This window comes from Trichosurus vulpecula, chromosome 2 (assembly GCF_011100635.1).
Source record: "Trichosurus vulpecula isolate mTriVul1 chromosome 2, mTriVul1.pri, whole genome shotgun sequence".
In the NCBI taxonomy this organism is placed as follows: Eukaryota; Metazoa; Chordata; class Mammalia; order Diprotodontia; family Phalangeridae; genus Trichosurus; species Trichosurus vulpecula.
In genome coordinates, this window is record NC_050574.1 from 336,333,282 (window position 1) to 336,353,889 (window position 20,608).

A 20,608-nucleotide genomic window follows, 5' to 3' on the forward strand; every position below is an offset into this window, starting at 1 on the left:
AGTGGAAGTTAGTGACTTTATGAGAAATCAAGAAATTATAAAACAGAACCAAAAGAATGAAAAAATGGAAGACAATGTGAAATATCTCATTGGAAAAACCACTGACCTGGAAAATAGATCCGGGAGAGATAATTTTAAAATTATTGGACTACCTGAAAGCCATGATCAAAAAAAGAGCCTAGACATCATCTTTCAAGAAATTATGAAGGAGAACTGCCCTGATACTCTAGAACCAGGGGGTAAAATAGAAATTGAAAGAATCTACTGGTTGCCTCTTGAAAAAGATCCCAAAAAGAAAACTCCTGGGAATATTGTAGCCAAATTCCAGAGCTCCCAGATCAAGGAGAAAATATTGCAAGCAGCCAGAAAGAAACAATTTGAGTATTGTGGAAACATAATAAGGATAACACAAGATCCAGCAGCTTCTACTTTAAGGGATCAAAGGGCTTGGAATATGATATTCTGGAGGTCAAAGGAGCTAGGATTAAAACCAAGAATCACTTATCCAGCAAAACTGAGTACAATACTTCAGGGCAAAATGTGGATTTTCAATGAAACAGAGGGTTTTCAAGCATTCTCAATGAAAAGACGAGAGCTGAATAGAAAATGTGACTTTCAAATACAAGAATCAAGAGAAGCATGAAAAGATAAGCAGGAAAGAGAAAAATCATAAGTTGAACCGTTTCGTTTACATTCCTACATGGAAAGATGATATTTGTAACTCATGATACCTTTTCTAAGTATTAGGGTAGTTGAAGGGAATATATATATATCTATAAGCAGAGGGCACAGGTGAGTTGAATATGAAGGGATGACATCTAAAAAAACAAAATTAAGGGGTGAGAGAAGAATACATTGGGAGAAGGAGAAATAGAATGGGGTAAATTGTCTCACATAAAAGTGGCAAGAAAAAGCTGTTGTAATGGAAGGGAAGAGGGGGTAGGTGAAAGGGAATGAGTGAATTGTGCTCTCATCAGATTTGGCTTAAGGAGTGAATAAACGTATACACTCAACTGGGTATCTCACCCTACAGGAAAGTACGGGGGAAAGGGTTGGGGAGGGTGTTGATAGAAGGGCGGACAGATTGGGGGAGGAGGTAGTCAAAAGCAAACACTTTTGAAAAGGGACAGGGTCAAAGGAGAAAAGTGAATAAAAGGGGACAGGATAAGAGGGAGGGAAATATAGTTAGTCTTTCACAACATGACTATTATGGAAGCGTTTTGCATAACGATACATGTATGACCTATATTGAATTGCTTGCCTTCTCAAGGAGGGTGGATAAGGAGGGAAGAAGGGAGAGAATTTGGAACTCAAAGTTCTAAAAACAAATGTTAAAAAAATTGTTTTTAAATGCAACTGGGAAATAAGACATACAGGCAATGCGGTATATAGAAATGAATTCAGGTCTTCCTGATTCTAGCCCCCAGCTGCCCACAATTCTATAGGAAGATGATCAATGTGTCTCTTCAGAACCCTATCATTGTCAGGAACCTAAGAAAGCATAAGAATTTTTTGTAATGCTTTTCTGATGTTAAAAGAAGGAAGGAGATGGGGAGAAAATTTTTTAACTCAAAATTTTGTGTAAACGAATGTTGAAAACTAAAATAATTTTTTAAAAAATATGCTATTAAAAAAAAGAAGGAAGGAGTTAACACATCTTGACAAATTATAAGTTCCAGGAGCATCCTTTTTGTATCCCCAGCACTCAGCACAGTTTCTAGCACATCCTAAGTGTTTAATAAATGTTTACTGATTGATGTTTCTAAAATCTGAGTTTCTAAGAATCTGACATCAAAGAAATCATAAAACATAACCAACAATGTTACAGCAAATGATTAAGAAATCTAGTGAGGCAAAAAAAAGAAATCCAGTGAAAAGCCATAGTAAGTTATTTCTCCTATTCCAGAACTGCACAAAAGTTACCCAGAAACCTATGGGCAATTGGAAAGTCATCTTTCCCCCACTCTATCAGCAAAACCAGTGCAGGCAAACAAGCAGAGCCTCACAAGGAGTCTAGAGACTTCCAGGAACTAGCAGAATGCCTCAAAATGGGAATCTCTAAGTCCCAGGGAACCATAGTAACTAGCAACCAGCACAGTGCCACAGCCCTCAGACAAAAGAACTGTGAGGTCCCTAACACTCTGTCCTGAAACACAAGAGAAGGCCCTGAACATTAAGTATCTTAGACCTCAAAGATACAGGCCAACACAGGAACTCAATGCAAGGCCAAGCAAGGAAACTTTTAGTAGGGAGAGGAGCATGGACTTGGCACTAAAAGCTGGAGTGATGAGTAAATGAAAGAAAATCTAAAGATTCTCAAAAAGAATTTAAGCAACTTCCTAACAGTTATAAGCAGAGACCTAAAGGGAAAAAGTGCATTTTCCAGAGACGATATAGAAGAAACGAAGAAGAAATTAAAAAAAGAAATAAGAGCTCTTATGAACCAAAATGAGAATAAGTGCCTTAGAAGAGAAAATGGTAAGCTTTACCCAAGAAATGGATTCTTTGAAAATCAGAATAGGCCAAACAGAAGTCAATGACTCCATGAAAAAGCAAGAAATACTAGTATAAAATCAAAAGATTGAAAAAATAGAATAAAATGTAAAATATCTGTTATCAAAAACAACTGACCTGGAAAACAGTTCAAGAAGAAATAATTTAAGAATCACCATGTTTCCCAAAAGCTAAGAGTATTTTCAAAAAGCTGGACATTATTTCAAGCAATCACAAATAAAAACTGCTCAGACCCATTAGAACGAGAAAGCAAAGTAAAAATAGAGAGAATCTTTCAATCACCTACTGACAGAAATCCCAAAAGTAAAATCTTAACAGTGCCATAGCCAAAATCCAGAGCCTCCTCATCAATGAAAAAATACTGCAAGTTTTTGGAAAGAAGCAATTCAAATACCAAGGAACTTAGTCAAGATCACTACATACTATACAAGACCACTGTATCGATCCTTTTTGCTTGACTGTGCTTATTTGTTACAAGAATTTTTTCTTTCTCTAGATCTTTTAAACTATTGTGGGTTTTGAGGGGAGAGGCGTTAGCAATACTGATGTCTTATCCCCCCACCAAAAAGAGGGCCATTGAAACTTTAAAAAAAAATAAACAGAAGGGAACAAAAGGAAATTCAGAAGGAAGTAAAGACATGGAGGTCAGTTTTGAAAGTAATGTATGGAATTTATTGTTCTTTTTTTAAAAAGTGGTATGAAACAGAGATTCATGGTTTCATATGCAGTCTTCTTTTCATTTGTTCTGCTTTAACTTTGGAAATGCTTAAGTTCAATACTTAAAAAAATATATCTTAAAAAGCGCAAGTTATAATAAACACATGTAACAAATATTCATACTTGCAAAATGCCTATTAAACTGAAAGGCAAAAAGGATAATGAAATTATCCTAAGTGAAAGGGGGAAAGGCATTGATAAGATAATATTTTAGTATAAATTGTGACAGCTGATACAGTAGCATATACAGACCATACAGCAGACAGTTGAACAGTCTATAGTAATTTGAAATCAAAATACTAACAGTCTGGAGTTAATTATAAATAGGATGATATGTATTTGTAGGCTGGGAGTATTAATCTGAGGGACAAAGACTTCCCCAATCTGATAACATTTCTCAAAGAGAAGCACATCTACTAAAAGTATTAGAAGGGAAATAGAGAACATAAAAAGTCAAGTCAATTAACAAACATATTGTGTTAATTATTCAATACCTGATCTTCTTCCTGGTAGACTTCAGAAGACAACAGACTGAGAAGCTGTTTAAGTTCTTGGTCGATTTCTTTCCCAGACCACTGCTTATTTAGCATACTTTTAAGTCCTAGAAATTAATTTTCAAAGGCATTCTGAGATTAAAACAGATTGTTCAGCTAATTGTCAGAAAGGCATTTATAATAAAAATTATGAGTTTTAAATTTTTTTAAAAACCCATTATGTATTTTCCCTTTCTCAGTGTCAAAATTAAAGTGTCCAGATTTTTTCTATCCTTATCCTGATAAAAAGCCAAGATAAATGACTTGAGGGTTACCATACAGTCTATCAGTGAACTCAAATACAGGAGAAACCACTAGGTAAAGTTACAGACGAACAGGTATATGTCTCTCTGCTTGAGGACACACAGAAATAAGAAGAATGTACTGAGTGACTAACATATAGTTAGTACTAAAGGAAGGGTCTAAGTTAAGTCAAGATGTTATTCTCCTATGCGGTTTTTAGCAAATCCACAGGATCCTTGACAACATCTAAAATTGTAGGTAAGAGATACTGTAATATTGACTATAACTCCGTTTTCTCAACTGAGAAAAGTACCCATGTAAATTCTCTAATTCCATCTCTAAGAAGTAAAATAGAGATAAGGCATAAGGTATTCAGTACACATTCCCAATGCATGTTAGTATTTTTCATAGATGAAAAAGATAATGTAGCTTTCTAGTATTGTAGCATGCAGAGTTGGTAAAGCCAAGTTTCCTAATGTTGGTATCATTTCCTTTGACCTAGACAATCTTTCCTAAGCCTCAGAATCTCTTTGTTGGACAAGTCCTCAACATTGATAATTATTCCAAAAATCCTGGGTGGGATATACAACTAATGTTACTCAGATACTAGTTAGAAAAAGCAAGAAAAATTATTATGGTCAGATTCTAGTATAATAAGTTCCATTAAGCAATTTACATTTTGTAGTTTGAGAACTTTTAATCATACAGTAAACAAGCATTTTCTCCCCAGCATTATAACCAAAAATTCTAGCTATCCCCACTGACCTATAGAAACCTCACACCTGTAGTTGTAATTGTTTAGTTTTCAGTTGTGTCCTACTCTTTGTGACCCCCTTTTTGGGGGGTTTTCTTAGCAAAGATATTAGAGTGGTTTGCCATTTCCTTCTCTGGTTCATTTTACAGATAAGGAAACTGAGGCAAACAGGGTTAAGTAATTTGTCCAGGGTCACACAGCTAGTGTCTGAGGTCAAATTTGAAATTCAGGTCTTCCTGACTTCAGACTTGGCACCACTCTGTCTACTGTGCCACCAAGCTGCCCCCATTTCTGTGGTATCCAAAGCTAAATGATGTTCGTAATAACGACTCTAGTGCCAGGCTCCTTAAGTGACTCAGAAGTCACATTAAAGATAAATTATATTCAGTATATTTGGATTCTAATACAAATGCTGTATTCCAATTCCTTCAAAATCTATGGTTTAATAGTATATATTATCAGTTTTGGTTACTGTGTTGGTTAATTTTACTAAATTGTTTTTTTCCTCTCCTTTATTCTTTGTAACAAGGGATGCCTTTCTGGAGAGAAGTGAAGGAAGAGATAAGATTTGGGATATAAAAACAAGAGACATTAATAAAATTCTTTTTTAAAATAGTGAAAAAGAACATTTATGCTTTACCTAAGAATGCATAATTAACCCCAGCTCCCTATTTTTGAGAATATTAAGTAACAGAATTTACTGGATTAAATATATTATTCTCATTTGTGCAAATTGGAGAAGAAACAGGACTGATAACCAGTCACAAGCGGCAAATGAAAAAGTCAAAAGGCCAAGGGGAAAAGCAAAGAAAAACTCTCTCAACCTTTCCTCTTAGCTTCTTGATCTAGTGTGTTATTTCAGAGTTGTTCCTCTCGGCTACACCCCCACCCCCAGTGCCCCGAGGTGGGGGGAAAGGAGAGGGAAGGGAACAGATTGGCAAAGAAAGATGAAGGCTACTTGATGAAAGAATAAAAGTATTATGAAAAGCTCAACTACACCTCAGTTATTCTCCTTATCTATCTGTTGTATCAACAGCACAAAATCAGATACCAGTAAAATTTCCCTCTGCACCTCAACTTGTGATTTCATTTGTCTAGAGAAATCCTGGCATAAAAACTTCCTCTACTAAAACAAACTTGCAACTCCTCTGCAACTTAAAGTCTTAAGGATTTGATTGGAACACTATGTGGTTCAGTGACTGACCCAGGATTACTAATCTAGAGTGTATTAGAAGCAGGATTTAAACCCAAAAGGATCTTCTTGACTCCAAGGCCAGCCCTCTAACATTACTCTAGGCTCATTTTTAAGAAAATAATGATATGGATAATTTGTCACCATAATGTCAGCAAAACACTAGAGGCAGGCCATCTGTTAGGACAAAAATAGTATTTTACTGATACACTTCAATTTTTTCTTTCTTCATAATAGCTGCACTTCCATTCAAGTCGCCATCACTAAAATGCTTTTATTTTACCTATCTCAAGACCAAAAAAGTATTGTATACATTACCTGTATACCGACTTCTTAGCAGCATCACAATTTCTGGTTGGGATTTGGCCATCAACAGCAACAGTTTTATAGCAATACTTCCAATGACAAGACTAGTTGAAGATGAAAGCTTAAAAATAAGTTCGTCTAAAATTGAGTGAAGGGCTTTTTCTTTTATTGTGAGCAAGTTTTCACTAATAAAACAAAAAGAAACCCAAAGAACATTAGCAGCTGAAGCACACGTTAAAATTAATTTCACAAAAGTTCTACTTCTCTGATAACTAACCACAAAACAGTGGTTTGATTCAATGAAGATTATCAGTCCTGAGATACATCAACTCCTATCAACAAGTATTTTGACTGCTATGTGCAAAGTACTATGTTAGGCACTGCTAATGATAAAATATATCTATATCTATATATATAGGTCTACCCCTTCAAGGAGATTTTGATTTAGGTGGAGACAAGAAAAAATTTAAATGATGATACAATATTTGGCAATTATTTACTGCGTTGTGACATCTCAATTCAAGTTATACTGTTACCATGTTAATCAAACATGTTTAAGCCCTACAGTTATTATCTATATAGTTCATCTAGATAATTAATTGTGCATTATCTTGTGACATTGTCTTGGATAGAGGAAAATGTTACAGAGCACTGTTAATAAATGAACATTTATTAAGCATTTATCATTGTGCTAAATCCACAGGGTATACAAATAGAAAAAAACGAAGAGTCCCTAATTTCAAGAACTCACACCCTAATTAGGGGAGACAACATATAAAAGTTCAGCTATAGAGTGGATTAAAGTCCTAAGGATTCAGTGACAACGTTGATGGAAAGACCCAGGAGTCCTTAGGGTACATCAGTAGGTTGCATGACAGTGCTTAGGGGTTTAAAGGGCAAAGAGGCATGGCAGATGGTAAGCTCCAGAAGGCCCTAGGCTGATGCTAAGCCCTGGTGGTTCTTCATCTCACTGAAACTATTAAAGAGGTGTTTCTCATCTCTTCCAAGACCAATGTCTCTTCCTGACCAGCTGCCCTATGGGGTCTGAGTGACCAGGGGATTGGGGGAAGAGATAGAAGAGAATGCGAAAGTGAAGGGTGGGGGGGAGAGAAAATTGTGCCCCTGAGAAGGCACACAATTAATTGCCAAATGAACTGTACAGATAATGACTATATAAAACTTTAACAAACCTGATAGACATGGCAATGGTATGACTATTTAAAACAACCATTACCACTTTTTCCCACCCACTCCATCCCTAATCTTTTGCAATCTAGTACTATGGGATAATCGTCTGATTAGGCCAATCACCAAGTCTTCCAGTTTCTAAAGCTTTTCTCTTTCTGATTAGGAGGCCCTCTTCAATTCAAGCTCATAACTTCATTCATGATCCAGTTTGAAAATTTACTGCCCCAAAATATTTTCACTGACTAATTCCACCACAATTTGATTTCTCTTTTACTTGATGCCCCATTAGAAGTGATACACATGGTATCATCATAACCTCTAAGGGTCTAAATGGCTTCACTCCACGATGTGTGTTCAAATGTCACTTTGCAATTGTTTGTTAGTTTCTTGATGTTTATATGCTCAGTGTCTCCAACTAAATTGCAACCAACCCACCAAACTGACTGAGCCCTCTTTTCCTCTGTATTCTTCCACAGTAACTAGTACTATTTTGTTGAGCACTTCACGTGCTCAATTAATATTTACTAAATGGACCATATAATGCAGGATTTTACACAGTCCTCCGGAGCATCCTCCACATAGTAGGGAGAGAAAAAGGGCACCTACTGTTCTGAACTGTTTTGGGAAGTACTAAGTTACGGAACTTCCGGGCTCTAAAAGAAAAAAGAGCTCCATTTGCATATTGTTTTCAGCACCCTATGATTTTGCCTTTTTATTTTTTTCTATGACAAATATTGTTATTATTTCTCAAGTGTCAGGCACAGAGAATATAAAATAGTTTGCTTCCCAAGAATTGATATAAATTAAATACATCTTACTTCAGAAAAAAAAATTATGCAAACCAAGTCACCTTTTGACTTGTAAGATGTTCTGTAGTACAGTCATGACTGCAGATCCTGTTTCAACATTATCAGTTAGCAACAAATGTAAAAAATGATCACTTTGTAGTACTGTAGAAATAGAAGGAAAAATCAAAGAAGTGAATAATGAGAAGGAAAATATCAAACTTCAGGTGAGACCTCAGCATTAGAACTTTATCAGTGTCAAAATAGAGTACTTCCTGCTCTTTATACTCTATAATAGGCCTGCACAACATACGTGCTGCTTATGGCCCACCAAAGGGATTTCAAGTAGGTTACAAAAAATGTAGGGTTGCCACAGAACACTCTCTTGTTTGTCATGTGTCCTGTGGCAACCAACCATCATCACTCTGTCTCTAGTCTAACTTATTTATCACCCGAAGTTTACAAGTTGCGCGGGCCTGTTCTAAGATAAAGTTTCTAAAGGCCAACAGTTTCAATAATCATAAATACAAATCATTTTAACAGCCACATGTAATAGATTTAGAGTTTTATTTGCAATCCTTTTTCTGATCTTCTTCATATATGGAAATATTTGTGTTTGATTTTCTAGTTCATAATATTTTTTTTTTTAAAAAGTCTTGGATTTCCTGGGAAAATGATTCTGAGGTTGAAGCATGCCTGTTTCAAAGTTTTATGTATAGGTTATTTTTGCTTCTGTCATTAATTGTTATTATAAAACTATTATGGGATTCAGTGGCTCTCTTTTGGTAAGTGAGGTATTTTTTTTTCTTCTGACGGATTTGAAGGCTTTTTTCTTTGTTGCAATTTTAAATCTTGTTAATAGAATGTAAGTTGAATTTTTATTTTCACCTTCTTGGGGTATGAATACTTTCTTTCTTAGGCCCAGAGATTCCATTACTAGAACTATAACCCAAGGAAGTTATTAACATTCAGAAACATCCCACTCTTATAACAAGGAAAACGTCCATATAAATATATTCATGCTAAACTAAGTGTAGATATCTGATTGGTTTTAAACCTGAAACTCAGAATTTAGGTGACCCACTAGTTTCAGCCTGTCCAGCAGCTGAGACTATCTACATGGATCACCATGTCTGGCTTCAGATTCTATTTATTTTTCCAGAAACCCTGATGAATCTGAGGTTCCTTCTTAATTAGTCTTTCAATTCCATTACTTTTACTGAAATTGTTATCCAGCCCTTTTGCAGTTGAAATCTTCTGAGATTTTCCTGAATTGAATTGTCTTCACTTATTTTATCTTCCATTATATTTTGTTTTTAGCAGCTTCTATTGATGTTTTTATATTTACTATGCTATGTCCAAACTTTCATTATTTCATTCCAAAATTCTTTAGTTGTGCCCTACTTTAATTCCATTTGTGCCATTTTTGCACATTTAATTTTTATTAATTCCCTGAGTGTTTATTATCTATTACTCTATCTGGAAATTTACTGTGTTGTTGCTGGTACAATTGTTAATATTATTTTAGTATATATATTTAATTTTTTAAAATTTGATATTTTGTTTTGAAGAATTATTGACTACCCAACAAACACCAAACAAAATTCTTAAAAAGTTCATTCCAAAAGTTAGTTTATTGTTAGAAAAAGGTGCAAAATACCTTTAACTTTGATAGTATGGCATTATGGTACTGAGGATACTGACTACTGCAATTGATTGGTTTTGTTGCCTCTCCATGTTGTCTTTATAGGGTTATAGAGATTGTATGTATATACTGTTTCTTTGGCTTGGTTTCTTTCACTCTAAGTCACTTCATTATGAGTCTTCTAATGTTTCTCTGAATTCTTTGTATTTTCCATTACATAGAGTGTAGTAATATTGTATTACACCTATATCAAAATTTGTTCCACCATTTCCCATGGTTCTGTGGACATTTTTTTCTAGTTATGGGAGTGGGACTCTTCTCTGGGTCTAAGGGTACCAAAATATTTGTTTTTCTTGTATAATTTCAAATTGTTTTCCAGAATGGATGAAGCAATTGACAGCTAAACCAAATAATTAACTGGTACATCTGTGTGCCCATAGCCCCTCTAAGAATCTCTGCTACTTTGATGGGCAGGAGGTGAGTCAAAGGATTGTTTTAATGAGCATTTCTCTGATTATTGTTGTTGTTTAGTTGTTTCAGTCATGTTTGACTCTTTGGATCCCATTTGGGGTTTTCTTGGCAAATATACTGGAGTAGTTTGCCATTTCCTCTCCAGCTCATTTTACAGATGAGGAAACTGAAACAAATAGGGTTAGTGACTTGCCCAGGGTCACACAGCCAGTGTCTGAGGTTGGATTTGAACTCAGGAAGATAAGTCTTCCTGACTTCATGTCAGGCACTTTATCCACTGTGCCACCAAGCTGCCCATATTCTTGTTGACATTCTAAACATTTTTTTCAAGTACTATTGACAATTAGGATTTCTTGTATCTTCTCATCACTAGTCTACTTTGAAATAGTTCATAATCTTACAGACTGTATCAACTCTCTATAATCTCAATATCAGACTTTCAAAATTGAATGAAAGATCCCCCCCCATCTCTTTATATTTTCTTCGGAATCTGGCCGCATTTTATTCAATGAAATTATCTATCTTCATTTCTATACTGGTCTGGTTATAAATTTTTCAACTATATGTAATTATGAAAGGTATCTTCCATTCTCTAATTTTTCATGTGATGCTTTTTTATAATTAATGAGCACTGTTTTTGTGGTACAATGTATAAAATGCTAATCAGACTTCAGTGCACATTTGTTTCTAGGTCAAGTTTATCTAGCCTGTTCCACCAATCCACTTTTCTATTTTTTATTCAAAACCAGTACCAAACCTCTTGCTCCCCTTTCTACATTAACAAAAAAAAATATTCTTTAATATTATTTACTTTTTATTTTTGTTATTTTGTCTGATTACACATAAAGTATCTCTTTAGTAATTTGATTGGTACTGTCACCAAATTGCTAATATTATCTGGGTAGTATTGTTTTTTACTAGACTATATGAATAATAAAAAATGAAAGCTGAGTCCAGATCTTTTGATCACACGCCATCTCCTAATCAATCAAAAAGTATTTATTAGGTGCCTACCATGTGCCAGGCACTGCTAGACACTGGGAATATACCCTTCTTTGTCAGAGTTCACTTCGCCTTAGGTAAGCTTGGCATTGAAGACACTTCTGCTAGGGAAGCATTCACAGGGGAGGCTGTAGGACATGGAGACCCTAGATTCAAATCATGGGAGCAAGAGGTCAGTAAGAATCCCAAAATGGTGGCAACAGCATGAGAAGCCCCAGTAGAGATCCTATGGAATGGCAGCCTTTCTTTCTGAACTTTCTAGTGTCACCAGCTCAACATGGATAGAGACTTACAAGTGCCATTTGGGTAAATCCTTTATAGCCAGACTATATGTGGGTATATAACAATGAGTTCTATTCACCACCAAGCAGTCCTCAGATAATTGGAGTCAACTTGGGTTCAAGTAGTTGCTACTTGCCAAGGTAGATGGCTGATAGTTGTTGGCCAAATTCAGAATGCAGTTACCAATCAGTTAAGTTCACCCTGTATTTCTGCATAAAGTCTCTTTCAAATTTCCTTTCTTACAACAAAGGTCCAGACCCCAGTCTACATCTTGGAAAGCAGAGACCTGAAGTCAAAATAACCCAGGAAAAGGGTAGGAGCTGAATCTGGAAAGGGAACAGAGGTGCTTTAGAAGATGGGCCCAGAAGACCTGGGGTCGTCTGAAGAGCACTGTGAGGAGGAAAGTGGAAGGTTGGGATGGAGACGTTAGCTGTAACAATGATGCAAAGAAAACAGTTACTTCTTCCAAAGGAAAACGCTTTCCATTTCTTCCTCAAGGACATGACTTACCTCTAGAAGGCAACTTTAGCAAGTTATTTTAATAGATAATAGAAAGGATCCCAGACCCCAAACAACTCTCCCAAATCATGGATTAAAGATTCATTTGGTTTAATAAGCCTCTTTTAAAATGTAAATATACTTGGTAGACCTTTTTTTTGGTGGTGGGGGGCACAGAATGGAACCAAGGGAATAGAAAGACAATATCAGTTATTTGGCCTCTAGTAGGAAAACTATTTATCTACTAGCACTTCAATGAGATAATATGGCACTAACGGAACTGAAATTTTGATTGGGAAGAAGTCATTTTCAAGTAGCCCTATCCCCTTCCCTTAGGTAGGCAACAGGACTAGAAATATACAAATAATCTTGTTTCCACCCTAAGCTTTCTCATCTGTAAAAAAGGGATAATAAAACCCTCATATGGTAGTTATGTAGCTCAAATGAGATAATATATGTAAAATTCTGTTGAAAACTAAAGTGCTATGTAAATGTCAGTTATTATATTTTTCCTTTTCAAACTTTTCAGACTATGTGTTTTTTCTCCCATAATGTCTAAAATTTCACCAATTAGGGAACCAAGTAAACAGTTCCTCTCTTAAAATTAAAATGCAAATAGGAGGGTTAAGGCAGCTATTCCAATCCAATCAGCACTTACTAGCTATTTATCATTCATATTTTATTGTGAATTAAACAAATAAATTTCTCCAAAACACTTATCCAAGATTACTTACATTGTAAGTAGAGGAGAAAAGGGAAATTTCTAAGCAGAAAACATTTTATGTGGAGGGTCAACCTAAGTCACACTACACTGGAGATTTTGGGCAGCTAGAGGGTACTTTGTGTTTATAAGGACTGGTGCAAGTAGAAAGGGAGATAAGGGCACCAAAGACAAACTTCTACTTTTAAATTCTGTCTAAATCTCCCTACCTTAGATCTTCTATGTTGGTCTATTTTATATTACTATTCAACTATTACTAGCTCTTTTTATGTCTTAGTCCCAACATCAATGCTTTGCCTGCCAGAATCAAAGAATTATAAAGGAAAGACAAGCCAATTTCTGAAGTTGAGACAACCACCTATAATCATTTCTAAGAATACTGGATGATTAAACATTAACTCCTTGAGGGTAGGGGCTGTTTTTGTGCTTAGGACAATACTTGGCACACAGTAAGCACTTAATAAATGCTTAGTGGCAGACTAAATGTAGACACAAGAAAATTTCATTTTGGTACCATCTCCAACCAACATAACATATTCATTCTATAAATAAAAATTTAACACTAGAGTAATCCACACTGACATATTTCTCTTGGTAATGTTATTTCAAGGCTGTTTTACTAAGCATCTGTTAAGTTATAGAAAAAAAATACACATACGTGTGTGTATATATATATGTATATTAAAAAAACAATATCTGGATTCCTAATAATGGCATTAAAATCTATAATGACCATGTAATTATTATTTTACTTTGTACTTACCTGCCTAATTTTCTCTTACCATATTTAGTGAGGTTAATATGCCCTCCTAGTAGCCAGCAAAGAGAGTCTATCACACTCTGGAAATGCAACAAGAATTCATCTTTTTCTTCATCCTTAACGTAAAGAAAACATAGCAACTTTAATATAGCTCTACCTGGGAATCAGAGAACGTAAGTTCTATTCCAAGCTATTCCATTTACTAGCTATGTGACTTTAAGCAACCAAACTTTTGAGCCTTAGCTTCTTCTTTCACTAAAATAGGGCTAATTCCACCTACCCAGCATGTAGTAGCTAAGAGGATAAAGAGATAATGTACATGAAAATGATGTGAAAACCTCCTAATGCCAGAAAAATAGAAGGTTTCAGAATCACAGAATCTCAAAATTTGAAAGTATTAAATAGGAACATAAATCTTAATAGCTGTAAAGTTGGAAGGGCCAATCCCCTCAGAGATATTAAGAGACTTGCCCAAGGTCACACAGGCAGTAAGTGAGATTTAGACTCAAGTCCTAACCCGAGTCAGTATTCTTTCCACTGCTCCACATTACCTCTTAATTATTTAGTCCAACCTGCATCCAGACCAGAACCCCTTCTACAATACTCTCTGCAAAGTAGCTGTTTTCCACTCTTACAGCACTTGCCAAACCCCTACAACAGAGCCTGGAAATATGTTCCTGTAAGTGAGATTCACTGGTTTTTGATTAATAAGGTACCCTCTGGAATTCTTTTTCTAGATAAGGATGATACTGAAAATCTGCTGTTCAAAGAAACACAGAATTTCAGAGGCAAAGAGACAACAGTAGCTATTTGAACCCAGGTTCTGTGACTCCAAATCTCTGGATCTTTCTGCTATACCAGATAAGGAAATGACACTTTTTATATTATGTTGTCCTTAAAGACAAGAGAACTGAGAAGATCACAGAAATCAGAGCTTATAAGAGTTGAAAGAGACCTATAAGCCTATCCAATCCAACCCATACCCCAGTAAAAGTCCCATTTACAATATCCTCAATAAATGGTCATCTAAACTTTGCTTGAAGATCTCCAATGAGGGGGAAGCAACACTATACAAGAAAAAGGTTTTTCTATTTTTGCATAGTTCTCTATGTATTTGCAAGTTTTTCTTTGTATCGAATCTTAAATTTGTGTCTCTGCTTCTACCAATTGTTCTTAAGTCTGACATCTAGAGATATGCAGAATAAATCTAATTTATTCCTCTTCCACATGATAGCCCTTATAATACTTGAAGCTATGTCCCCCCAGTATGTTCTCTTCTTTAGGCTTATTAGACTTCTCTTCTTTAGTTCTTTCAAGTAATCATCACTTGTTATAAACTCAATGCCCTTTACTAATTCTGGTTGCTACAAAACTCCAATACAGGCATACCTCAGAGATTCTTCAGGTTTGGTTCCAGACCACAATAAAGCAAGTCGCACACATTTTTTTGTTTCCCAGTGCATATAAAAGTGATGTTTACACTATACTGTGGTCTATTAGTGTGCAAAAGTATGTCAAAAAAATGTACAGACCTTAATAAAATAATACTTTCTTGCTAAAAAATGTTTAAAATCATCTTAGTCTTCATCGAGTCATACTCTTTTTGCTAGTGGAGTGTCCTGTCTCAATACCGATGGCTATAGATTGATCAGGGTGGTGGCTGCTTAAGGTTAGGGTGGCTATGGCAATTTCTTACAATAAGACAACAATGATGTTTGGCCCACTGATTGATTCTTCCTTTCACTTGAACACTTGCTGTAGTTATTAATTGGCCAAACTTCAATACTGTTGTGTCTCAGGGAATAGGGAGGCCTGAGGAGAGGGAGAGAGACTGGGGAAAAGTCAGCAGAGCAATCAGAACACCACAACATTTATTAAGTTCCCCATCTTATATGGGCTTGGTTTGTGGTACCCCAAAACAATTACAATAGTAGCATCAAAGATCACTGATTGCAGATCATCATAACAAATAAAATAATAATGAAAATGTTTGAAATATTGTGAGAATTACCAAAATGTGGTACAGGGACATGATGTGAGCACATACTGTTGGAAAAATATCACTAACGGACTTGCTCAATGCAGAGTTGCCACAAACCTTCAATTTGTGGGGGAAAAAAGCAATTATCTTCAAAGCAAAATAAAGCAAAGCACAATAAGATGAAGTATGTCTGTACAGTGGCCATCTATAATCAAAGTTTAGGTAACACTTCCTCTATCTCATCCTTAAGTTCCTTAAAAACTCCCAAATGAACAGATTAGCTACAAATTACATTATAGTAAATGACACAGTAATCTAGTATATGATAAACTCAAAGATCTAAGCTTCTGAAACAAAAACTCATTATTTGACAAACACTGCTGGGAAAACTGGAAAACAGTATGGCAGAAACTAGGTATAGACCAATATCTCATACCGTATACCAAGATAAAGTCAAAATGGGTAGATAATTTACACATAAAGGGTGATACCATAAGCAAATTAAGAGAGCATGGACTAGTTTATTTGTCAGATTTATGGATAGAGAAGAATTTAGTATCCAAGAAGACATAGAGAGCATTACAAAATGTAAAGTAGATAATTTAGATTACATGAAATTAAAAAGTTTTTGTACCAACAAAACCAGTGCAACCAAAATTATATGGAAAACAGAAAACTGAGGAAAAATTTTGCAACAAATATCTCTGATAAAGACCTCATTTCTCAAATATATAGAGAACTGAGTCAAATTTATAAAATATAAGTTATTCCCCAATTGATAGATGGTCAAAGGATATGAATGGGAAGTTTTCAAACAAAGAAATCAAAGCTATCTATAGTCATATAAAAAGATGCTCTAAATCACTATTGCTCATATAAACACAAATTAAAACAACTCTGAGGTACCACCTCACACCTATCAGATTATTTACTATGACAGAAAGGAAAATGATAAATGCTGGAGATGTGGGAAAATTGGGACACTAATGCACAGGTGGTGGAGTTGTGAATGAATCCAACCATCCTGGAGAGCAATTTGGAACTACACCCAAAGGGTTATAAAACTGGGCATACCTTTGATCCAAAAATACCACTGCTAGGTCTATATCCCAAAGAAATCCAAAAAAAGAGAAAAGGACCTATTTATACAAAAATATTTAAAGTAGTGCTTTTTGTGGTGGCTAAGAATTGGAAATCAAAGGGATGCCCATCTATTACTGTGCTATAACAAATGACAAGCGAGATGATTCCAGAAAAACCTGGAAAGAGTTCCATGAGCTGATGCAAAGTGAAGTGAGCAAAACCAGAAGAACATTGTACACAGTAATAGCAACACTGTACAATGAAGAACTGTGAATGACTTAGCTATTCTCAGCAACACAATGATCCAAGACAATCCCAAAGAACTAATGATGAAGCATACTGTGTGCCTCCAGAGAAAGAACTGATAGTGACTGGATACAGATTGAAGCATGCTATTTTTCACTCTTTCTTTCACTTTTTTTCTTCAAGTTTTCTTGTGTAAAATGACTAATATGGAAATGTTTTATATAATCGCACATATATAACACATACCTGCTTACTGCCTTAGGGAGAGGAGAGGAAAGAGAGGGATAGAATTTGGAACTCAAAATTTTAAATAAAAATGTTAAAAAATTTAAAAAAACCTCCCAAGAGGAGGCCATCCCATCGTGTAAGTTTGCTATTTAAGTCTACAAAAAGATCTCTCTGCATTTTTCTCACTAACTGATTTCCAAAGAAAAAGAAGACTTTGGAAACTTCTAAACTTTCTTGGTAGTCAGAAGACAAGAATTCACTTGCTCAATTTCTCTGCTGTTGCTGTTTCATTCCTTTTATACATGATCAAGGAAGTCTCAATGATCCTCTGGCTAGTTCTATATACCCATTAAGCTTTTATGACTAAGTCTATATGGCAATAATTTATACCAAAATGCTGTTAAAAGAATCATTTTACAAATATGAATAATGTAATTATTTATTTTTACTTGAAAATAAGATACTAAACATTTATGTTTTGAAAATGTTAAGACTTTAACACAAGTTTATAAGGCATAGAGGACAGTGAAGTACAGAGAGATTATATGACTTCCAGTTTTCTTCTTGCAATTTAGCAGACAGAGAAAAACCTTATTTTTATTCTTTATCCCTAGAGGGGGCTATTAAAAGTACTGGATTTAGAAATCCAAATCTTCCCTCCTATGTTTCCAGAAGAGATTATGTCCTGAGTTGGAGACACTGGAAACAAATATTTCTTTGGACAGTTATCAAGACGAGTGGGAGAAGGCATCCTTAAAATACAGTTATAGTTTCCTTTTTATCCCATTCCAACCATAATTTTGCAACTTTCAAGTTTAGGTCATCTTTTCCCATCTTCTTCATTTTGGCTGCATCAAAAAAAAAAGTTACAAATTGCCACTTTATTTTTTATTCTTATTTTCCATCAAATATCTACTGAAAAAATAATATTCTTTCTTAGACAGCAGAAATGTCTTCAGAGGGCTGAAAGTATGCACATACCTCAACTGCACTGATGTAATATTTTTGCAATCGCCTCCCTAACACAAGGAAATTTTCTGCAGCTGAAGGAAGCAATTTGTTGTAAAACTCTTCTGCATCTTCTGTTGGTTCCAAGCCCACGCAGCACTGGCTAAAACAAGAACATGGTTTTGTGTGTAATTTGGTTTGCACTTATTATTACAAATGTTAGTTGAACATTAAAACTATCATAAATACTGAACCTTTTTAGCCACAATTCCTTAGCATCCTTTTTCTATCACAACTGCCTGATAAACAAAGGGCTCTTCCTCCAAAATTAGATTGGTAACTTTCAGAAAAAGTAAACTAACTTAAGAAAAATAAACAAGCTATAGATCACACCAATAGTTAAATCTAGCACTTAGGTGTCCTGAGCACCTAGCAATTATGTGAGGTTTAGCTGACTTGAAGGAACACCCAAGAGAAGCATTTAGTCACTCAAAAATGGAAATACATCATATGTGATATCTGTGTCCATTAATTCTTCTCAAAAAAAATTAGTATCTGAAAAATACAAAGAAGTTAAACTCAAAGGGAAATCAGGAAAATAAGAGTTCTAATTCCATCTAGGCTACTGATGTTTCCATAGAGCTTACACCTCCAAAATTTCTGCTTTCATTCCTGCATTTGTCTGAAGGGGAAACAACATAAAATAAAAGAGTTCTGTGTTAATACACTTAAAAATATTATTCCTTATATATTTGTATTTGTGATAAGGGAAGAATTTAGTCCAATGCACATCTGACCATAAATACATTCTAGAACATTCCCAACCAGTAGTCTTCTAGTTTCAGTGAGTCAACAAGCATTTCTTAAGTGTCTACTATGTGCCAGGCACTGTGCTAAACACTGGGATACACAGAAAGGCAAAAGACTGTCCTTCCTCTAAAGAAGCTCACAGTTTAATTGGAGAGACAACATGCAAACAATTATGTATAAGAGATACACACACACTCACACTCACAAACACACACACACAAATGATAACTAGAAATCATCTATAGAAGGAAGACACCAAGATTAAAGAGAACCAAGAATTGCAGAAGGTAAGACTTTAGCTGAGACCTGAATGAAGCTAGGAAGTCCAGAAGGCAGAGATGAGGAGGGAGAGAGTTTTGGGCACAGAGGACAGAAAGTGAAAATGTTCCAAGTCTGAAGAAAGGGTGTCTAATTAAAGAAACAGCAAGGAAGGCACCATCACTAAATCAGAGCATACTTTGTAGGGGGCGGGATGAAAGAGGAGGGGAGGAGTAAGGTTAAGAAGACTGAAAAGGTTGGAAGGGGCCAAGTTATGAATGGCTTTAAAATCCAAACAGTGGATTTTACATTTGATCCTGGAGGTAACAGGGACCACTGGAACTTACTGAATGGTGGTGGGGACATGATCAGACTTAAGTTTTAGGAAGATCGATATGATAGGCGGGTGAAGGATAGAATGGAGTAGGGAGAGACATGAGGCAGGGAGAACAGTCAGAGGTTATCTATTGTAACAGCCAAGGTGAGGTGATGAGGGCCTGCACCAAGGTGGGAGAAGTGTCAGAAAAGAAAAGAGAGTACATGAGAGAGATGTTACAAAGGTAAAATAGACAAGCCTTGGCAACAGAGGATAAGGGGCATTAAGAATGAAAAGCTGAGGAAGACACCTACGTTGTGAGCCTGGGTGAATGGAAGGATGGCGATGCCCTCTACAGTAACAAGGAAGTAAGGAAAACGGAGGGTTTTTTGGGAAGGTAAGGGTTTAATTTTGGATATATTGAGTTTAAGATGGCTACAAGACATCTAATTCAAAATATCCAATGGAGAGTCGAAGATGCTGGACAAATAAATCTGAGAATCATCAGAACAGAAACGATAATTCAAACCCTAAGAGGTGGTGAGATCACCAAGTTAAATAGTATGGAGGGAGAAGAAGAACTAGGATAGGGCACTGGGGAATACCCAGGGTTAGTGGACAAGACCCAGATGAAGATACGGAGATGAAAACTGAGAAGAAGCAGTCAGACAGGTAGCAGGAAAATCAAGAGAGTAATGTCACAAAAACCTAAAGAGAAAAAGTTATCAAGAAGAGGGCAACTGAGAGTGTCAAAGGATGCAGAGAGGTTGAGAAATTTGAATGAAAAAAAGGTTATTAGATTTGCAAATTAAGAGATCACTGGCAACTCTGTAAGGAGTAGTTTCAGTTGAATAATGAGGTTGGAAGCCAAACTGCAAAGAGTTTAAGAAGGGAGTGAGAATAAAGTAAGTGGAAGCACATATAGTAAACAGCTTTCAAAAGTAGGTTAGCCAGAAAAGGGAGAAGAGATATAGCATGATAGCTAGCAGGGATGGACAGATCCAGGGCAGGATTTTTTGAGGGTAGGAAAGACATGGGAGTATTTGTAGTGAGCAGGCAAGCAGCCAAAAAACAGGGAGAGACTTTAAGGGACAGAGAAGGAGATAAATAGAGAGGGCAATCTGCTG

General features: G+C 35.7%; 1 protein-coding gene across 1 annotated transcript in view; it reads right to left on the reverse strand.

Moving 5' to 3' along the window:
- IQCB1 (IQ motif containing B1) overlaps positions 1-20,608 on the reverse strand; it is a 64,410-nt gene that overhangs the window by 35,582 nt on the left and 8,220 nt on the right. The window contains 5 exon segments of the mRNA XM_036745437.1: positions 3,726-3,832; positions 6,272-6,444; positions 8,298-8,397; positions 13,634-13,727; positions 18,131-18,260. Of these exon segments, the coding sequence (XP_036601332.1) occupies positions 3,726-3,832; positions 6,272-6,444; positions 8,298-8,397; positions 13,634-13,727; positions 18,131-18,260 (604 nt within the window).